At 57.5% G+C, this 15,693-nt stretch overlaps 1 protein-coding gene across 4 annotated transcripts; it reads left to right on the top strand.

Moving 5' to 3' along the window:
• The first annotated feature begins 1,153 nt into the window (after positions 1 to 1,153).
• MCAM (melanoma cell adhesion molecule) lies at positions 1,154 to 12,798 on the top strand. 4 transcript variants are annotated; one of them, XM_069788022.1, is made up of 16 exons: positions 1,154 to 1,306; positions 6,180 to 6,307; positions 6,418 to 6,628; positions 6,732 to 6,802; positions 6,907 to 6,994; positions 7,177 to 7,356; positions 7,444 to 7,571; positions 7,736 to 7,898; positions 7,987 to 8,108; positions 8,430 to 8,568; positions 8,689 to 8,810; positions 8,910 to 9,045; positions 9,179 to 9,196; positions 9,793 to 9,934; positions 10,368 to 10,485; positions 11,338 to 12,798. In XM_069788022.1, the coding sequence occupies exons 1-16, from the start codon at positions 1,240 to 1,242 to the stop codon at positions 11,365 to 11,367; spliced, it is 1,863 nt and encodes a 620-aa protein (XP_069644123.1). In that variant the 5' UTR covers positions 1,154 to 1,239; the 3' UTR covers positions 11,368 to 12,798. The 4 variants fall into 4 exon arrangements, with proteins under 4 accessions (XP_069644123.1, XP_069644124.1, XP_069644125.1 ...); XM_069788023.1 differs by lacking the exon at positions 9,179 to 9,196; XM_069788024.1 differs by lacking the exon at positions 10,368 to 10,485.
• Positions 12,799 to 15,693: the final 2,895 nt, after the last annotated feature.

Here is a 15,693-nt window from a genome sequence, read left to right as displayed (position 1 = left end):
CTTTGAAGGAGAAACCCCCCCCCAGTGCTTTGTCCTCCAACACAGCCCCTCTGGCTCTGATTGACCCAGGGGGAAACTGAGGTGCAGAGCCAGGCTGCGACAGGGCAGGGCACTGGACTCAGGTGTCCTGCATGGTTGGCCGTAGGCAACTCGCACCACCTGGGGAGGTTTGTTGTGCTCCCCCAGGCCTGTGCGGGGGCCTGCCTAGGGGCTGGGCTGTTTGGGCTGGGTGATTACCCCTGGATAATAGCAGCCTTGTGCAGCCCTGAGAGCCCCTCCGCCCCCGGGCCGGCGCCTGGCCGGCCACCGCAACTAACGGCTTTTCCACAGCCGCCCCATTCAACAGCTGCGCGGGGGCTCGGGCCGCGGCTTGCTATGCACCACAGAGCGGGGGACACACACACACACATGCCCTGGGGCCCCGCCTCGGGGACAGGGACGGGGCTTTGCAGAGAGCCTCCCCGCGGGGCTGGGGCCACCGCATGCGGGGAGACTGAGGCGGAGCAGGGCCCGGGGAGCAAACCCCGCGGACTTGGGTGACCTGCCTGGGACGGCACCACCTTCGCGTCCCTGCTGCTCCCTGAGGACCCCGCAGTTCCCTCCCCAGGTGCCTCTCAGAGCCCAGGCAATGACAAGGAGAGGTTTGGTCCCCTGATTTTTGAGTCCGCTCGTGTGGGTTCAAAGGCAACCCAGAAGCTGTGGCTGGGCTTTGGGGCGGTGCGGGGCTGAGCAGGGGAGCGGGTCAGAAAATCCTGTCCCAAAGCACCGCCAGCCGGATCCACTGACCCCTGGAAGTGGGATTCTCAGGGACTGTCCCCCCTTCCCGGCATTCCCCAAGCCCCTGTGGAATCCGGCCCGACCCTACACCTCTGCCCCCTCCGCTGGGTCTGCTAGCGATTCCCCCCCTCCAGCGCCCTGCAGTCTGCTCCGATCAGCCTGTGCAAGCCCGGGCAGGCAGGACCTGGCAGATTGCAGGTCGGCGAGCAAACCTGGAACGAGCCCCTCCAGCAAAGCTGGAAATGCCTGAAAACGGCCCGTGCCGGGGCGGCGTGTGCGTAGGTGGGGTGGGGGTGGGTGTTGGGGAGGTCGGGGGGCGGCCCGGCCGGCTGCCGCTGGGGGGTGATAAGCGGCCGCAGGCGGTGGGCAGGCCCCGCTCCTTCCTCCTCCTCCTCCTCCTCCTCCTCCTCCGCCTGACGTCAGGCCACGGTCCCGCTCAGTCGCGGGCGGCCAGCGGCGGGCATGGCTGGGGGGCGGCGAGCGGCCGGGCTCGCCCTGGGCTGGGGCTGCTGCCTCCTGCTCTGCTGCGGTGAGTAGCGCCGGGCCGGGCCCGGCCCGTCGGCGCCGGGGGGCGGGCGGGGTCCGCGGGTGCAACCGTCTGCGGGACGGGACGCGGGGCTCCGCCGTCCCTGGGCAGGGGATGCCCTTTCGCCCCGTGCTGCTGCCGGCCCCTCTCTCGCCGCTGCGCGGGAGGCGCCGGGCTGCAGCGGGCCACAGCTCTGGCAGCGGGGGGGCGTGCCGTGCCGTGCCGTGCTGTGCTGGGGTCTGCCGGCCTCTGCCCGCGGCCCGGCCCCTGCCCCTGCCCCTGTCCGGTGCCTTCCCGGCGCCGGGCTGCGCGCTCCGAGGGGGCGAGGGGTGGCAGCCGGCGGGGTCTTCCCTGCAGAGCCGCTCTGGGGCAGGCAGCCAGCAGAGCTGACGCCCTTCGGACGCTGCCTGGCTCGGGGCCAGGAATGCTAAAATTGTGGTGCCGGGGGAGCCTAGGTGGGAGCAGCCCTTTCGAGCCTCTGTCCTCGCCTGCACGTCCCCGGGGCTCCGCGACGGTGGCGGGGGTGGTTCTGGGTGTGGGGCAGCCGGGAGTGCCCCATTCTGCTCTCGGGAGCCTTTTGCAGCCCCTCCCCAAGGCAGGGGAGGGGGAGGGCGAGGGCTAGCCTCCGCGTTCCCGGGGAGGCTGGCCCTGTGGCCAGGTAGGGTGGCGGGTGCGAGGCAGGCTCCTGGGGCCGTGCTCCGTGGGGCAGAGGCGAGGGCGTGAGGGGCAGGCTGCAGGGATGCCCGCACGTGTGTTCAGTGTGCAGCAGGGTGAATTGGTCGCGCTCTTAGGAAGCATCCACCCCTTTCCTTCTAAGGAGTTTTTTCCCCGAGCGCTGTGTTTCTCTTGGCTTTTTTCACGCTTTCTTTTTTTATCCTCTTTCCAGTCCATTTGTACCCTCGGGGAGCGGGGGGGGCTGCATTTCCTGCCCTGCCCTGCTCCCGGCAGCGTGCCCTCCCCTCGCCGGGGGCCAGGGAGTGGCCCCGGTGCGCTGGCTGCTCCCTGCCGCCTTCTCGCCTTGTCCCTGCCCAGCCATGCTGTGGAGGTGGCCCCCGGCGCTGGGGAAGCTGATCTGGCCAAGGCGTTGGCTCCGCGGGAGAGCGGAGTGCCCGAGCCAAAGGCAGGCTGCTTCCACCCCCGGCCGGTGCTGGGATCCCCTTCCTCACAGCACATGTGCCGAGCGGCGAGTTTATTGGTTGGCGGCATTGGTGTGTTTGCAAGCCCAGCCACGGCGAAAGGCTTGATGCTTCCCAGAAGCGTGAGGGGCCGCAGCCAAGCCATTCCCAGGTGGAGCGGGGGGCTCGCCGTGCTGCTGGGGCAGGGGGCTGAGCCCACACTGGGGCCACAGGTGCCACCCTAGCCCCTCCTGCACTGCAGTCTCTGGCTGTTGGAGAGGTCTTCGTGGATGTCACCTGGCTGCAGGGCTGGGGTGTGAGCCTTTCCTCTCCTGGTGCACGTGGCTGGGTCCTGACGGGGTGGTGGGGTTGGTTTGGGGGTGCAAGGTGCCGGTCCCTGCTGCAGCAGAGCCTTGGCGCTCTCTCCAACCCCAGCACAGCAAGGGCTGGGCAGGGGCGGAGGCTGTTGGGCACTGGCAGCGGTGGTCCTGCTTGCTGCAGGGCTGGGGCTCTGTACCCTGTTTCTCCTCTCTGTGAGGAAGAAGGGGTGCAGGTGATCCTGCTCCGTGGGAGCTGGGGCACCCCGGCTCAGGGTTCTGTGTGGGAAGGGTGGCCTTGCCAAGGCAGAGGAGGGCAGCGTGTGTGTGTGCTGGGAGCAGGCGGGATCTGGCTGCAGCTGGTTTCCCTGAGAGGGGAACAGAAGCCTGCAGAAACCTCTGGCATCCCACATGCGGCTCCAGACCCCTGTGGTACCCCTCCTCTCGCTGCTCTGTGCTGGGGGCTCTGCGCTGCCAACGCAGCCGCACTCCTTGCCGGCTCCCCACACACCTCCGCTCCGCAGGAGGCTGGCGGAGGGGCTGTGCTACTCTCCACCCCCTTCCCCGGCTCTAAAAGCAAATCTTTGTTCTTGTGGAGCTCTGGCTGGCGGCCGGCTGTCCGCCAGCCAGATGGAAAGGCATGGGGGCTCTCCTCCTTTCCCTGCTTGCTTGCTGCAGACGTTCTTTCCAGATCTCTAGGTCTCCTACTGGAGCTGTGCCAGGCGCTTGGGGTGCACAGTGCAGGCTGGAGCTCAGCTCTGCAGCTGGGCTGCTCCACACGTGGCCGATGGGTGTCCAGCCCTGCCCAGGTTCCCCCACCAAACCGGGGTCTGCAGCTGTGCTGGGCCCAAGAGAGGATTGCCATGTCCCCAGAGCCTGCTATGCCAGGGTGCCTGCACCCAGTGTCTCTATAGCCTGCCCGCTCACCTGGCAGGCTGTGGGGTCTTGGAGCTGCAGGAGGAAGCCTTGTGTCCCCAGGGTTGTGGGGGGCCTTGTGCCCCCAGCTAGCTGCACTTGAGGTGTCGCTGGGTGCTCCTTTCAGCCTGAGGGAGGACTAGTATCCAGCCTGCCCCAGAGGAGGTGGGGAGCAGTGAGCCCTTATTGCAGGCAGCGTGGGGGCTGCAGCATCCACGTCCACCTCCTCAAGGGCAGTGGATGGGTGGGAGGGATGTGCGCCTCATGCCAGCCCCAGATGCCAGCCATTCTCCAGCTCTGAGCTCATGGTTTCTGCTGCTTAGCTGCCTGGATGAGGGCTCTCATGCCGAGGGGGTCAGCAGGGCGGGCCAGCAGCTCTCCCTCTCCCAGGGGCTGGCTCTGCCTGGGGCTCATGCTGAAGGTCTAAAAGTATTGGGGAGGGCAAAGCCTGGCTTGGCTGCCTGCAGCCCAGAAGTGTCAGGGCTCAGGGGAGGGTGCAGGGGGCCAGCTGGGGTGCACCCCAGCCCCAGGCTTGCCCAAGTCTGCAGGTGCTCAGCTGCACCAGGCAGCCAAGTCGTGGCCGTGCAGGTGGGCAGGTGCCTCCGGTGCAAAGTAATCTGTTCCTGTGTGTGCTCAGTCCAGTTTCCTGACCCCAGTGCATGCTTATCTCTGGGGCTTTCACCTGTTTTTCTAGCACCTCCTTTCCTGTGCAGTGCTTTGCTCATCCACCTTTGCTTAGTGCCAACTGTGCTGTGCTGCTGGGATGGGTGAGGACCACAAACTGGCTGTTAGGGTGCCCCGGGGTGGCTAGTCTTGTGAGCCAGGGCTTTTGCTGTGGCACAAGGGCTCCTGGCTGCATGTTGAGGCTCTGCCACTATGTACCCACTCCAGACAAAGAGTATTTTGTGGGCACGGCATTGCCCTTTGAAGTTGCCTCATTTGCGAGGCTCTGTGACTGTTACCAAGCACTACTATCAAGGGAGCTGTTGACACAGCTGGCTTCCTCCAGCCTCTTGTCCCCAGCTCCCATACCTGGGCTGGGCCGTGGGTGCCCAGCCGGCTGGCCCTGTTGCTGGGGGACAGACCGCTGTCCCCTCCTGCAGGGCTGCCTGCCAGCCCAGGGGATGCAGACCCCCCCTGCTTTGGCACCTGCAGGGCTGGCGGCGATGGCACTCCCAGCGTTGCTGTGACGCAGCCCTTGTCTCTGCCATGCCTGGCTGGGGCTGTTCTGCCCCCAGCCCCTTGGGAAGCTGCTCTGTTCCCTGTCCTGGATCGATAGCCATTACCTTCCCATGCTACTCTGGAGCGTGGCCAGGAGCTCCATTACCGCTGCAGGCGAGCGGGCAGCTGGGCTGGGAGGGAAGGTGGGGTGCCAGGGTGGACAGGCTCCGCTCAGCGGGGATGCGGATCCTTGGTGCCACCCATGCTATGGGCAGGCAGTGCTGGGCTTGCTTTATGGGCAGGGAGCAGTGAGGAGCTTGCCTTCGGTACGCTGCAGGGGTGGATGCTCTGACTGCTGGGTTCTGGGTTGCTGTCCAGGTGGCAGGGTCAGAGTTTGGAGAGGGACCTGGGAGTCCCAGCTGCACCATGGCCGTGGTGGTCAGGGGCATGCTGCCTCCCCAAAGGGCTCTGTTGCCTTGAAGGGAGCAGCAGGCAGCTGCAGCTGGCTGGGGCACCCCTCCTGAGCTGCTGCTCTGTGTGCCCCATCCCACTGCGGAGGAACACAGCGCCTCATTCATGTCCCAGCTCCCGGAGCCGCTGCAGGGGCCACACAGGCTGACGTCAGGGCTCTTGTCCCGGGCCACGGGAAGGTGCAGCCTTTGTGCTGCCAGCTTCAGTCTCCAGCACCCAGTCCCTTCCCCTGCTAACCTCCTGACACATCCTTGCCTGGCCCTTGGGGCCAGTAAGGTGTGGTAGGTGCTGGTCTGGGATGCTGGCTTGGACTGGAGGTGTGGATGTGTGCTCCGGACTGTGAGGGGGATCAGCACTACCCTGGGCTCAGATTAAGGCAGCCAGCAAGGCGATCTGTTTGCTTGTGGGCTGTGGAGACACAGCCTCTTCGCTTACCCATCCCCGGGCAGGGTGCAGCTGCTCCCCACCTCGGTGGTGTGCAGAGGGATTTGGGGGCTCACAGGCCCTGCTGCTCATTTCAGCAAGGCTGGCATGCCATGGGGAGGGCAGGTCTGGCGGGGACTGCAGTAGCAGTGGGGTGGGTGGTTGTCTGCCAGTGTCCTGGGGAGACTGGTGGTGTGAGCATGGCTTGCCTCTCTGGGAACAGGGTTGGTGGCCTGAGCCCACGGGCTCTCTGTGGATGCAGAAGGCAGTGTGGTGGCGGGAGCGGGGCTGTGCTCCTGGCTGGCAGTCCCACTGGGCTGGAACGTCGTGCCTGGGGGATGCCGGCACAGGACACAGCTCTGCCCCGTGCCCTTTGGGGGATGGAGCGGGGACAGGCCTGGGCTCAGCTCTCTCGCTGGCTCAGACATGGGGGCTTCTCCATGCTTCCCGCCTCTGATGGGCTCTGTCCCACAGCTGCAGCCAGCAAGCTGGAAGTCTCCATGCCAGCAGTGGTTGAAGTGGAGAGTGGGGGCACAGCCAGGATCGAGTGCAACTTCTACATCCCTGGAAATGGTTCCTACACCTACATTAACTGGTCTTACGTGAGTGCTGGCCTGGGAGAGGAGTGGTGGGTGGTGGACTGGGGTAGCAGCTAGCCTGGGGCTTTCTCCCGGGCTCCCCATCAGCCTGGCCTCGACCCTTTGCCTTGCAGATTGACCGCAACAACCGGGTGAGGCTGTGCCGCATCACAGGCAGCGAGATTCTGGAGGAGAACGTGGACTACAAGGGGCGGCTGTCGGTGGGGGAGGACAACGCCCTCTCCATCAGCAGGGTGACGATGCAGGACGCCAGGACCTTTGTGTGCCAGGTCGGGGCGGGCAGCCACGGTGTGGGTGAGAACCGCACTGAGCTCCATGTCTACAGTGAGTGATGAGGCAGGAGGGCACCACGGCTGTGCATCCGCTCTGCGGGTCCAGCGGGGGATCCCATCCCTCCTAATATGTGTGGGGCGGCTTCTCTTTCCAGAGGTCCCCGAGGCCCCTGAGATTGTGGCCAACCCGGCAGGCATCTCTGTGCAGAGCAGTGACATCCCACAGGTGAGGATAGACCCCACACGGTGGGGAGGGAGGCTCCCAGCTGTGCCAGGCTCCCCTCTCCCCAAGGGGACACCCTGTGCTCAAGGCTCTCTCTGCTGCCACAGATTGCCCACTGCGTGAGCAAGAACGGCTTCCCACCCCCCAACATCACATGGCACAAGAACGGGGAGCAGCTGCAGCCGGAGGAGAAGAGTGAGTTGGATGGGGATGGGGAACCGCACCTGGCTGCTCGGGAGAGGAGCCAGGGCACTTGTGCTATCCAGGGCCTCGTCGGCTGGGGACTGGCAGCCTGTGGCAGCCCAAAGGAGCTGTGTCCTCCCAAGGGAGCCCTCCTGTCTCCCGCGGGCTGGGAACAGCAGCTGTGTCCCCTGTAGTGGTGAAGATCCCGGCCACGCTGACCCGCGAGTCGAGCGGGCTGTACACGGTGAGCAGCACCCTCTTTGCCCACGTCACCCGGGAGGACCGCAATTCCCTCTACCACTGTACTGTGCACTATTGGCTGCGGGGACAGAGGCATGCTGTGGAGTCGCGGCGAGTCAACGTCACTGTCTTCTGTGAGTCGGGGGCTGGGGGCTGTGCCCGCCGCCCAGTGCTCCGTGGCGGGGCTCCGCACTGACCCTTCCCACTCCCTCCTCCCCCAGACCCTGCAGAACACGTGAAGCTGCAGGTCATGCCGTCCTCGGCACTGGTGAAGGAAGGGGATGACGTGAAGCTGGTCTGCGAGGCTGACGGGAACCCAGCACCGGTCTTCAGCTTCTATAAGAGAGGGGTGAGGCCAGAGGGGACCTGGGCACCTTTCCCTTGGCAGACATCTCATGTCCTGGCCTGTTCCTTGTCCTTTGCCTGGAGGGCCCTGGGGAGTGGGGTGCAGACGCTGGAATGGAGGGTGCCTGTGTGGGACTAAGGGCTCTGCTTTTTCCCCACTGCCTGCAGCTGGAGGACAGCTGGCAGGACCTGTCATCACTGGCAGACACCAACAGTGGCGTGCTGAACCTGCATGATGTGAAAAAGAGCAGCAGCGGCCTATACAGATGCCAGACCCTGGACTTGGATGATATGAGACAGCTAGAGAAGGATGTGGAGCTTGTTGTGAACTGTAAGGCGGGGAGACGGGCCCTGTGGACCTTGTGGTGAGTGCCTCGTCCCTCCTGCTCATCCTGCCCTGGTCTCCATCCCTCTTCTAGACATTGAAGGGGTCCATGTGAAGATGGAGCCGTCTTCACCCCTTCAGGAAGGGGATAGTGTGAGGCTGAGCTGTGATGCCCACAGCCCTGTGGCCCTGGACTACCAGTGGAGGGATGAGAAGGTGAGCAGGCATTCAGGTACTGTTGCGCTCAGGCTCAGTGAGCCTGGGCTTTGCAGCAAACTGAGCAGAGCCAGGAGCTTGCTCTGTCTTTCCTGAGAGGGGACAGGGGTAGGATTCCCCCTTCCATGGACCTGTATTGTCCATCTCTACCTCTTCACCTCCTGTTCAGTACCGCAGGGAGGTCCTGTGCTTGCAGGATCCCTTCCTGTGCATAGGAGGGAGGGCTTGAGCCCCTTTGGGACAGCTGCAGAGCCTGGGGAGCTGGGCACAGAAGGGCCTGGTGCTTGGGGCTTATTGCTGGGGGGTATCCCTTCCCAACAGGGCAGGAAGGTTGGAGAAGGGAACCAGCTCTTCCTGAGCAACCTCACCTTCGAAACCTCCAGCAACTTCAGCTGCAAGGTGATTGCACCAAGCGTGCCGGGGCTGGAGCAGAGCAAGCAGGTGGCTGTGGCTGTTCAGGGTAAGAACTGGCGTGTGTGCGGACGTGCTGCCCTGCCAGAGTGATGAGGCCTGTCCTGCCCAGCATTGGCCCTGATCCCCTTCCCGAGAGCCACAGGTCCTTGATGTGCCCTCCCCACAGGGAAGCCGCGGATTGTCGCCATCAGCTCCCCGCTGTACGTGCGGCAGGATGAGGTGGTGAACCTGACCTGCAAGGCCATTGCTTTCCCCAGGCCTTCTGTCCACTGGAATGTCAACGGGACGGTGAGAGCTGGGGAGGGTGCTGGGTCCAGGCCGTGGTCTCTCAGAAGGGCTGTGCATTGCCTCGGACACTGAATCCCTTGCTGCCTCCCTGCCTTGCAGGCTCATGAATACGTTGAAAATCAGCACATCGCCAGCAACCTGACAGTGCGTGTGAACCATGACCTGCTGCGGGCGGGAGCCATGTGCAGGGTCTCCAATGCGCTGGGTATCAGTGAGAAGCACATCCAGCTACTGGGTGAGTCTCAGGCACTGCCCTCTGCCCTGGGAACCCAGAGAAGTATTAGTCCCCCTCGCACAGGCGCTGTGTGTGCTGTGCTGCCGTGGCGTGGCTGAGCTCTGTCTCTTTCCTTCCCTTCCCGCTCTGCCAGTGGAGTCCATCAGAAAAGGTAAGTCTTTGCACCATGCTGGGTGCATGCATCCATCAGCCCAGGGTCTGGTGGGAGCATGCCACCAATGGGAGTTACGCTCACTTCTGGCCTGGGGAGGGAGCCTTGGCTGCTGGCTCTTGCACTGCATCTCTTACTGCTCCCCTCTCCCTGCCAAGCTGCAGGGGCCAAGCTGCGGCTCTGTCTCCACCTATTTCTGCAGCAATGTGAAAGCTGCCTGCTTGTCCTCAGCCTGTAGCCTAGTAAGGCCATCAAGGGCAGCTTCCTGAAGCTCAGGACCGCTGGGCAAGGAAGCAAAGGAGTGGCCTGATGCCTTTCAGGAAACCCTGGAAGCCATCTTCCTATGGTGCTCAGGGGCATGGCAGCTGGGAGCAGAATGCAAAGTTTATTCATACAGAAACTGCCCTAACGGAGCGTCTTTGTACTGACATCTGCATCCTGCAGGGGACTGGAGAAGCACTGGGAATTGGAGTCCCCCTGGTGCTTTCTTGGGGGAAGGGGTGCTTTCCTTGCCCCCAGGGGGGTGCAGTAATGCAGAAGTTGGAGAGCATCAGGGTGGAACAGGCATTAACTTCTTTCTCTCCCATTGTGTTTAGATCAAAAGACACCAGAGAGCAAAGGGGTGATCATTGTGGCGATCATTGTCTGCATCCTCGTGGTGGCTGTGCTGGGGTCTGTCATCTACTTCCTCCACAAGAAAGGCAAGATCCCATGTGGCCGCGCTGGGAAACAGGACATGTAAGCACTGCCGCCCGCCCTCCCAGGGAGCCCCTGGGGCCAGAGGTGCTTGCCATCACTCATGCTTCCCATCTCATTGCACCAGCCGCTCCCTGCCCAACACGGAGGGAGGCAATAGTGCAGCCTCAGGGGGCACTGTGCTGGGGTCTCAGCAGTGCTTCCAGCTTCCCACAGCCTGGGGTCTGCACTGCTAACCCTGTCCATGCAGCGAGGCGATGAGGAGGACAGCAGAGTGGTAGAGCAGCCAAGGGACCCCTACCCAGGGAGGGGCTGGGCAGCCCAAAGCTTTCACTGAGCCAGAGCCTCTTTCACCTCTGGCCCTGCTCCAGAGCATCCCCTGAGATGGAGCCCCGGGGCTTGGCCTCATTCATCTGGCCACGTGCCCTCTTTGGTATCGCAAACATGTCTCAAAATTGTCACCTCCCTCCCCTAGCACAAAGCCAGAGGCACGTAAAGACAAGATTGTAGTTGAAGTTAAGTCAGATAAACTTTCCGAAGAGGCGGGGCTCCTGCAGGGTGCCAACGGCGAGAAGAGACCTGCCGCTGACCAGGTAGGACAGAGCGTCGTGTGCTGCCATTCCCTAGAGAAGGGCCGCTCCCGGGGCTGGGAGCGGAGGTGAGGAACGTAGGGGGGTGCATCAAGGTAATGCTTTTCTCCTCTCTGCAAGCTCCTCTCCCAGCACTCCCCACCCTGCATGGGCATCCATCATCCATCATCCGTGCTCAAGGGGGGCCGTGGGAGAGAGGGGAGGTGACAAAGCCATGGCTCTCTGCTCCAAGGGTGCAGGAGCAGCCCTCCCCTGCGCACATGCAGCTCTGCTCCGTGCCAGCCCCTGGCCCAGCCTGCTTGGCTCTGCCTCCTTCCGTGCTCCCTGGAGCAGGAGCTGGGCTCCCTGGGGGCTCTGGGAGAATGAACTATGTAAACATCTCTGGCCAGGAGTCAGAGCAGAGGCTGTAGGAATGGGCCTGCTCTGGCATCTCTGAGCCAAAGCTCTCAGTGTAGGATGAGATGAGTCTCCTGGGCCATGTGGTTTTCTCTCTCACCTGGTGTTAATAAAACCTGTAGGCTCGAGCAAGTATTCACAATATTGGTGCTGGACTGTCACTGTACTAAGGCAGGGCTTGTGTGTCTTGCAGAGCCATAGGATGGAGCACCTGAACATATTGCAGTTTTATTTGCCTTAGGCCAAGAGATAACCCTACCCTAGTCCTGCTGCCCTTGCAGCTTGCACTCAACCCTTGCCCTGGGTGGATGCTCAGCCACTGCAGGGTGGCCTGGGCCAGTGGCTCTCCCCCATCACATTGCTGTCTGTCACACAGACACCTGAAGCGGAGGACTTGGTTTTATGTTCACTTCTAACTATACTTTTTTTCCCCCTCCTTTCTGTTTTGGTGGACTGAAGAGCGAGAAATACATCGATCTGAGAAACTAGAGAGGGAATCTACTAAGTGCTTTCTTCCTTCAAACCTTTCCTGCTCTTGGATTGCCTTGTCCCACCCCTGCTCCAGTACCTGGGGAGCATGGCCAGAGACGATTACTGCATCGCAGTGCTGAGCCCCAACATGTGGAGGACACCCCCTGACTCACCTGTCTGTTACCTCAACCGTGGGCTTGCAGGTTGTCGACTTAGCAGCAGCAAAGCTGGGCTTGCTTACTACTACAGAGAGGCCAACAGCAATATTAGAAAGAAATATCCCATTAAGCTACCTGGTGGAAGGTTTTGAGGCTTTTTCAGGAGATTGTCCTGTATGTGTGTGGGAAGGTTTTGATGTGTTTTACCCTAAACTTGCTCAGAAAAGCTGGTGAAATGTTACTTTTACTTTTGGGATGTCCCAGGCACCTTAGATGTAGTGGTGTGCAGGTTAGATGAGCGAAGAATGGAAGTGGTGTGTTAGAGCAGTGTTTGCCAGCTGCTGGGGAGGTGTTAGTGCTTTGCTTTTTCTTTGAACTGTTTCTTGTCTTGTTGGTTTAGCCCAGCAGGTCCTGGTGGTGCTGTGCAGGTAGGGAGCTCCATGACGGGTAGCTGTGATCCTACTGGAGGCGAGTACCTGGCAGAGCAAGAACAGGGGCACCCATCTCTCGGGCACATGATGGACCAAGGGCTTAGGTTCTCTGGTTTGTAGCGTAGCCTTGCTGATGTGAGGGGGAGGCTTTCCCTCTCCCCACTCCCCAGGGAATTGGATTGCTTTTGGGGGGGGCTGCACAGCCGCTGGCAACAGCTGGTCCCAAAGCCTCCCCCAAATGTAAAACTAAGGAGTACTAGGCCAGGGCCAGTTGGTGATGTCTCAGGGTTTTTTTGTGCTGAACAATTACCAGCCCCAGGTAAAACCGATTTACTGCTGTGCTTCGGTGGCACCCCTGGCCCTACAGCCATGCTGGTGCTACAGCAGGTGAGTGGTGGAGAGGGAAGATGGCCAAGCAGCCTGCCTTTAGCTTCTGCTGCTGTGGCCTGTCCCAGCCCTCTGCTGGCAAATGTGGTTTGCTCTCCTGCCTTTTCCTAGAGAGATCAGCCCCCTGCAGCCTCTCTTTTCCCTGAAGTCACTACTCTCAGTGCTATGCTGTCCACAAGCCTATGTCCCCCCAGCCCTTGGGCAAGGGGCTGAGGCTAACCCCAGGTGACAGGAGAGGTGTCCCCTCATGCACCCCCAGCATCCTCTGCCGGTAGCAGGGAGCTGTGCAGCAGCCCAGCAGCCAGTGCCTAACAAGCAGTGAGCTATACTCATGAGCTACAAGTGTTGTCGAAGCAAAAGCTTTGGTTTATATATATTTTTGTTGGATTGTGTGTAAATTTCCAGAAGTTTTGTCTGATACTTGCAAGGTTTTTTTTATATATGTGAAAATAAAGTACAAAGTTCAAAGCCTGGTTCTGAGTTTGTTCCTGCTAACAGCTGCCCCATGAGGAAGGTAAGGGCAGTGTGTCTCCCCTGTCCCTGCTCAATTTCAAGGCTCCCTTCCCCAGGAGTGGGCTACCAAGGCTGGCACAGTGGCACTGCGCACTCCCACCTTTAGGTTTGCTTCCACAACAGTGGGACTTTCAGCTAGGAAACGGGCTTAAATAGCAGATGAGTGTCAGCTCAAGCCTCTGGCACTTGGGACACCACTGAAGGTTGCAGAGAGCCTGGTGGCTGCTGCCCCAGGGTCTCGGCCCGGCTGCTCTCAACAAGGCACCTGCAGTGGCCCATGCTGCTGTGCTGTGGCTTGTGCCAGAAATGGCCCTTTGGTTCCCAGGTGAAGCCAGCAGAACAGCGTTGGCTTAACCTGCCTTTGCACTGTGGCTAGGGCAGGAAAATGTGTTCTGTTCACTGGTAATAGACAGTGCTGTTAACAGGTGGTGGACAAGTCTGATACCAAATACTAAGAGGTAGCAGCAGGTAATGGCTAATGGGTTGCAGCTAGCTATTAGTCAAGAATGCTGTTGAGGTTCTAACAGATGACATGTTTATACCCCCTGTAGCTGGTAACAGATAATTCTATGGATTCTAATAGGTGATTTCATTAACAGCTAATATGGACACTAATAACTACCAATGCTTCTAAATCTACTAATGTATTCTAAGAGATAGTTGTAGTATTAGATTGTAATATATAATTATATTACTAGTGATGGCAGATACTAAAAGGTAATACTGTCAATAGACTTCAGTAAATCCTAACAGTAGAATCTATTAGATAGTTGTATTAATAGCTTAATAAAGATACTAATAACTACTTATAGATAATAGATTCTAATAGGTAACAAGACATTATAGTAGATAATTGATAGCTACTATAGATACTAATAGATATTAATGGATTTTTCCCTTAAAGAATTCTAATAGATTATAACTGTTACTCATATATTAGGTACTCTAGATCCTAACAGATAATTCTTATTGATATAATCTAACAAATTTTAATTAGTAATTGTATTAATAACTATTATAGATACTAAATACAAATAGGTAGTTAATTTATTAGATGCTAATAGTAATAGCTTTTAATAGATAATTACAATAGTACTAATACAGATATGAATAGATAATTCTGTTAAAAGATTCTGATAAATTGAGACAAAATTATATGGCTAGCTATTAAGTGTACTAATAAGACATTCCATTCATGAATTCTCATCAGTCTAATAGATAATTGCATTAATAACTACTATTGATAATTCTATAAGTAGATTCTGTTATAAATTCTACTAGACTATTTTATTTCTGGCTAATATAGATACTAATAACTACTTAATGAATAATAGTATTATTAGATAGTGGTAGATTATCAAAGAAAATCTTATTGCCAGCTCTTGTAGATACTAATAAACTGACAAATCTACAACTACATTCTGATAGAGTCTGATAGATAATTTTAGGACCAGCTACTGTAACTGCTACTCATAGATAACTATTGTTAGAATCTAATAGGACTATGTATTAGTATCTATAGTACGGAGTAATAAGTAGCTATTTCAACCTATAAAGTATCTATTATTAGAATCTACAAGAAAACTTTCCTACTCGCTGCTGTAAATGCTTATAATTACTAATAGACCATTGTTTTAATAGAATAAATTCTAAAAATTGAAATACTATTAGTAACTATTAGTGTCTACAGTAGCTGTTAGCTGATAGCCATAATATTCTGGTCTATTATAATCAATAAACAGAATTGCCTGTTAACGATAGCTACTATAAACACTAATAATAATAAAATCAACTCTGTTAGTGGATTCCAGTTGATACTGATAACTAATGAATAACTCTATTAGTAGCTTCTGTAGATACTAATACTCATTGATAATTGCAGTATTAGAATCTATCGAGTTCTAACAGAATTGTTTTACTAGCTATGATAGATACTCATAACCCCCTAATAAATAAATCCAATCTGTTGCACTGTTATCTGACTCTATAACATAGCTATGTGAACAGGTAGGGTCAATGATAAACACACTAACATACAACTGTGTCAATACACTGACTTGTTAGAATCCATCAGACAGCACTAGCTAACTGTACTAACACCTCCAATAGGTCGTAATAACCATGGATCAGATACTAAGACATAGTTCACATTATGGATGACACCACAGGACCCCGTGTGACCCATCTGATTCCTCTGACTCCATTTAACTAGGTTGATAGTGCTCGATACCAGAAACCCCATGTGCCCCCCATGTGACCCCAGTTCATATTATTTAACCCCTGTTATGCTTCTTTGATCCCCATGTCTTCATTTGACCCCAGTTAACCTCATTTGACCCTGATTAACCAGACTTATCCCATGGTGACTTCCTTGAGGGGTTCACTCAACCTCAGTTGACCCCCATGTCCTCATTTGACCCCAACTAATCCACAGTGAGTCTTTGAGGTGTTCACTCGATCTTGACCCCTGTGTCCTCATTTGACCCCAATTAACCTCATTTAACCCCACAGTGACATTGAGGGGTTCACTTGACCTCAGTTGACCCCCATGTCCTCATTTGACCCCAATGTGACTTGTCTGAGGCATTCCCTTGACCACATGTGACCTGTGTGTCCTTATTTGGCCCCAAGTAACATCAGTTAACCCCAAATATCTGGGGGGGGAGCAGGTCAGGGCTGGTCAGCTGGGTCAACTTGTCCTCAAGCCTATTTCATTTAATAGACCCCCCAGGCTCTGGAGTCCAGAACCTGCCAGACTCTGCTGGATGCTATAGACTCACCAGACTCCACCAGTGTCTATGGAACATGATTCAAGGCTGACAGATTCTGTTAGAGCCTCACAGGTCTTGTCCTCT

This window comes from Haliaeetus albicilla, chromosome 7 (genome assembly GCF_947461875.1).
Source record: "Haliaeetus albicilla chromosome 7, bHalAlb1.1, whole genome shotgun sequence".
NCBI classification, from domain to species: domain Eukaryota; kingdom Metazoa; phylum Chordata; class Aves; order Accipitriformes; family Accipitridae; genus Haliaeetus; species Haliaeetus albicilla.
This window is presented reverse-complemented; position numbering and strand designations above follow the sequence as displayed.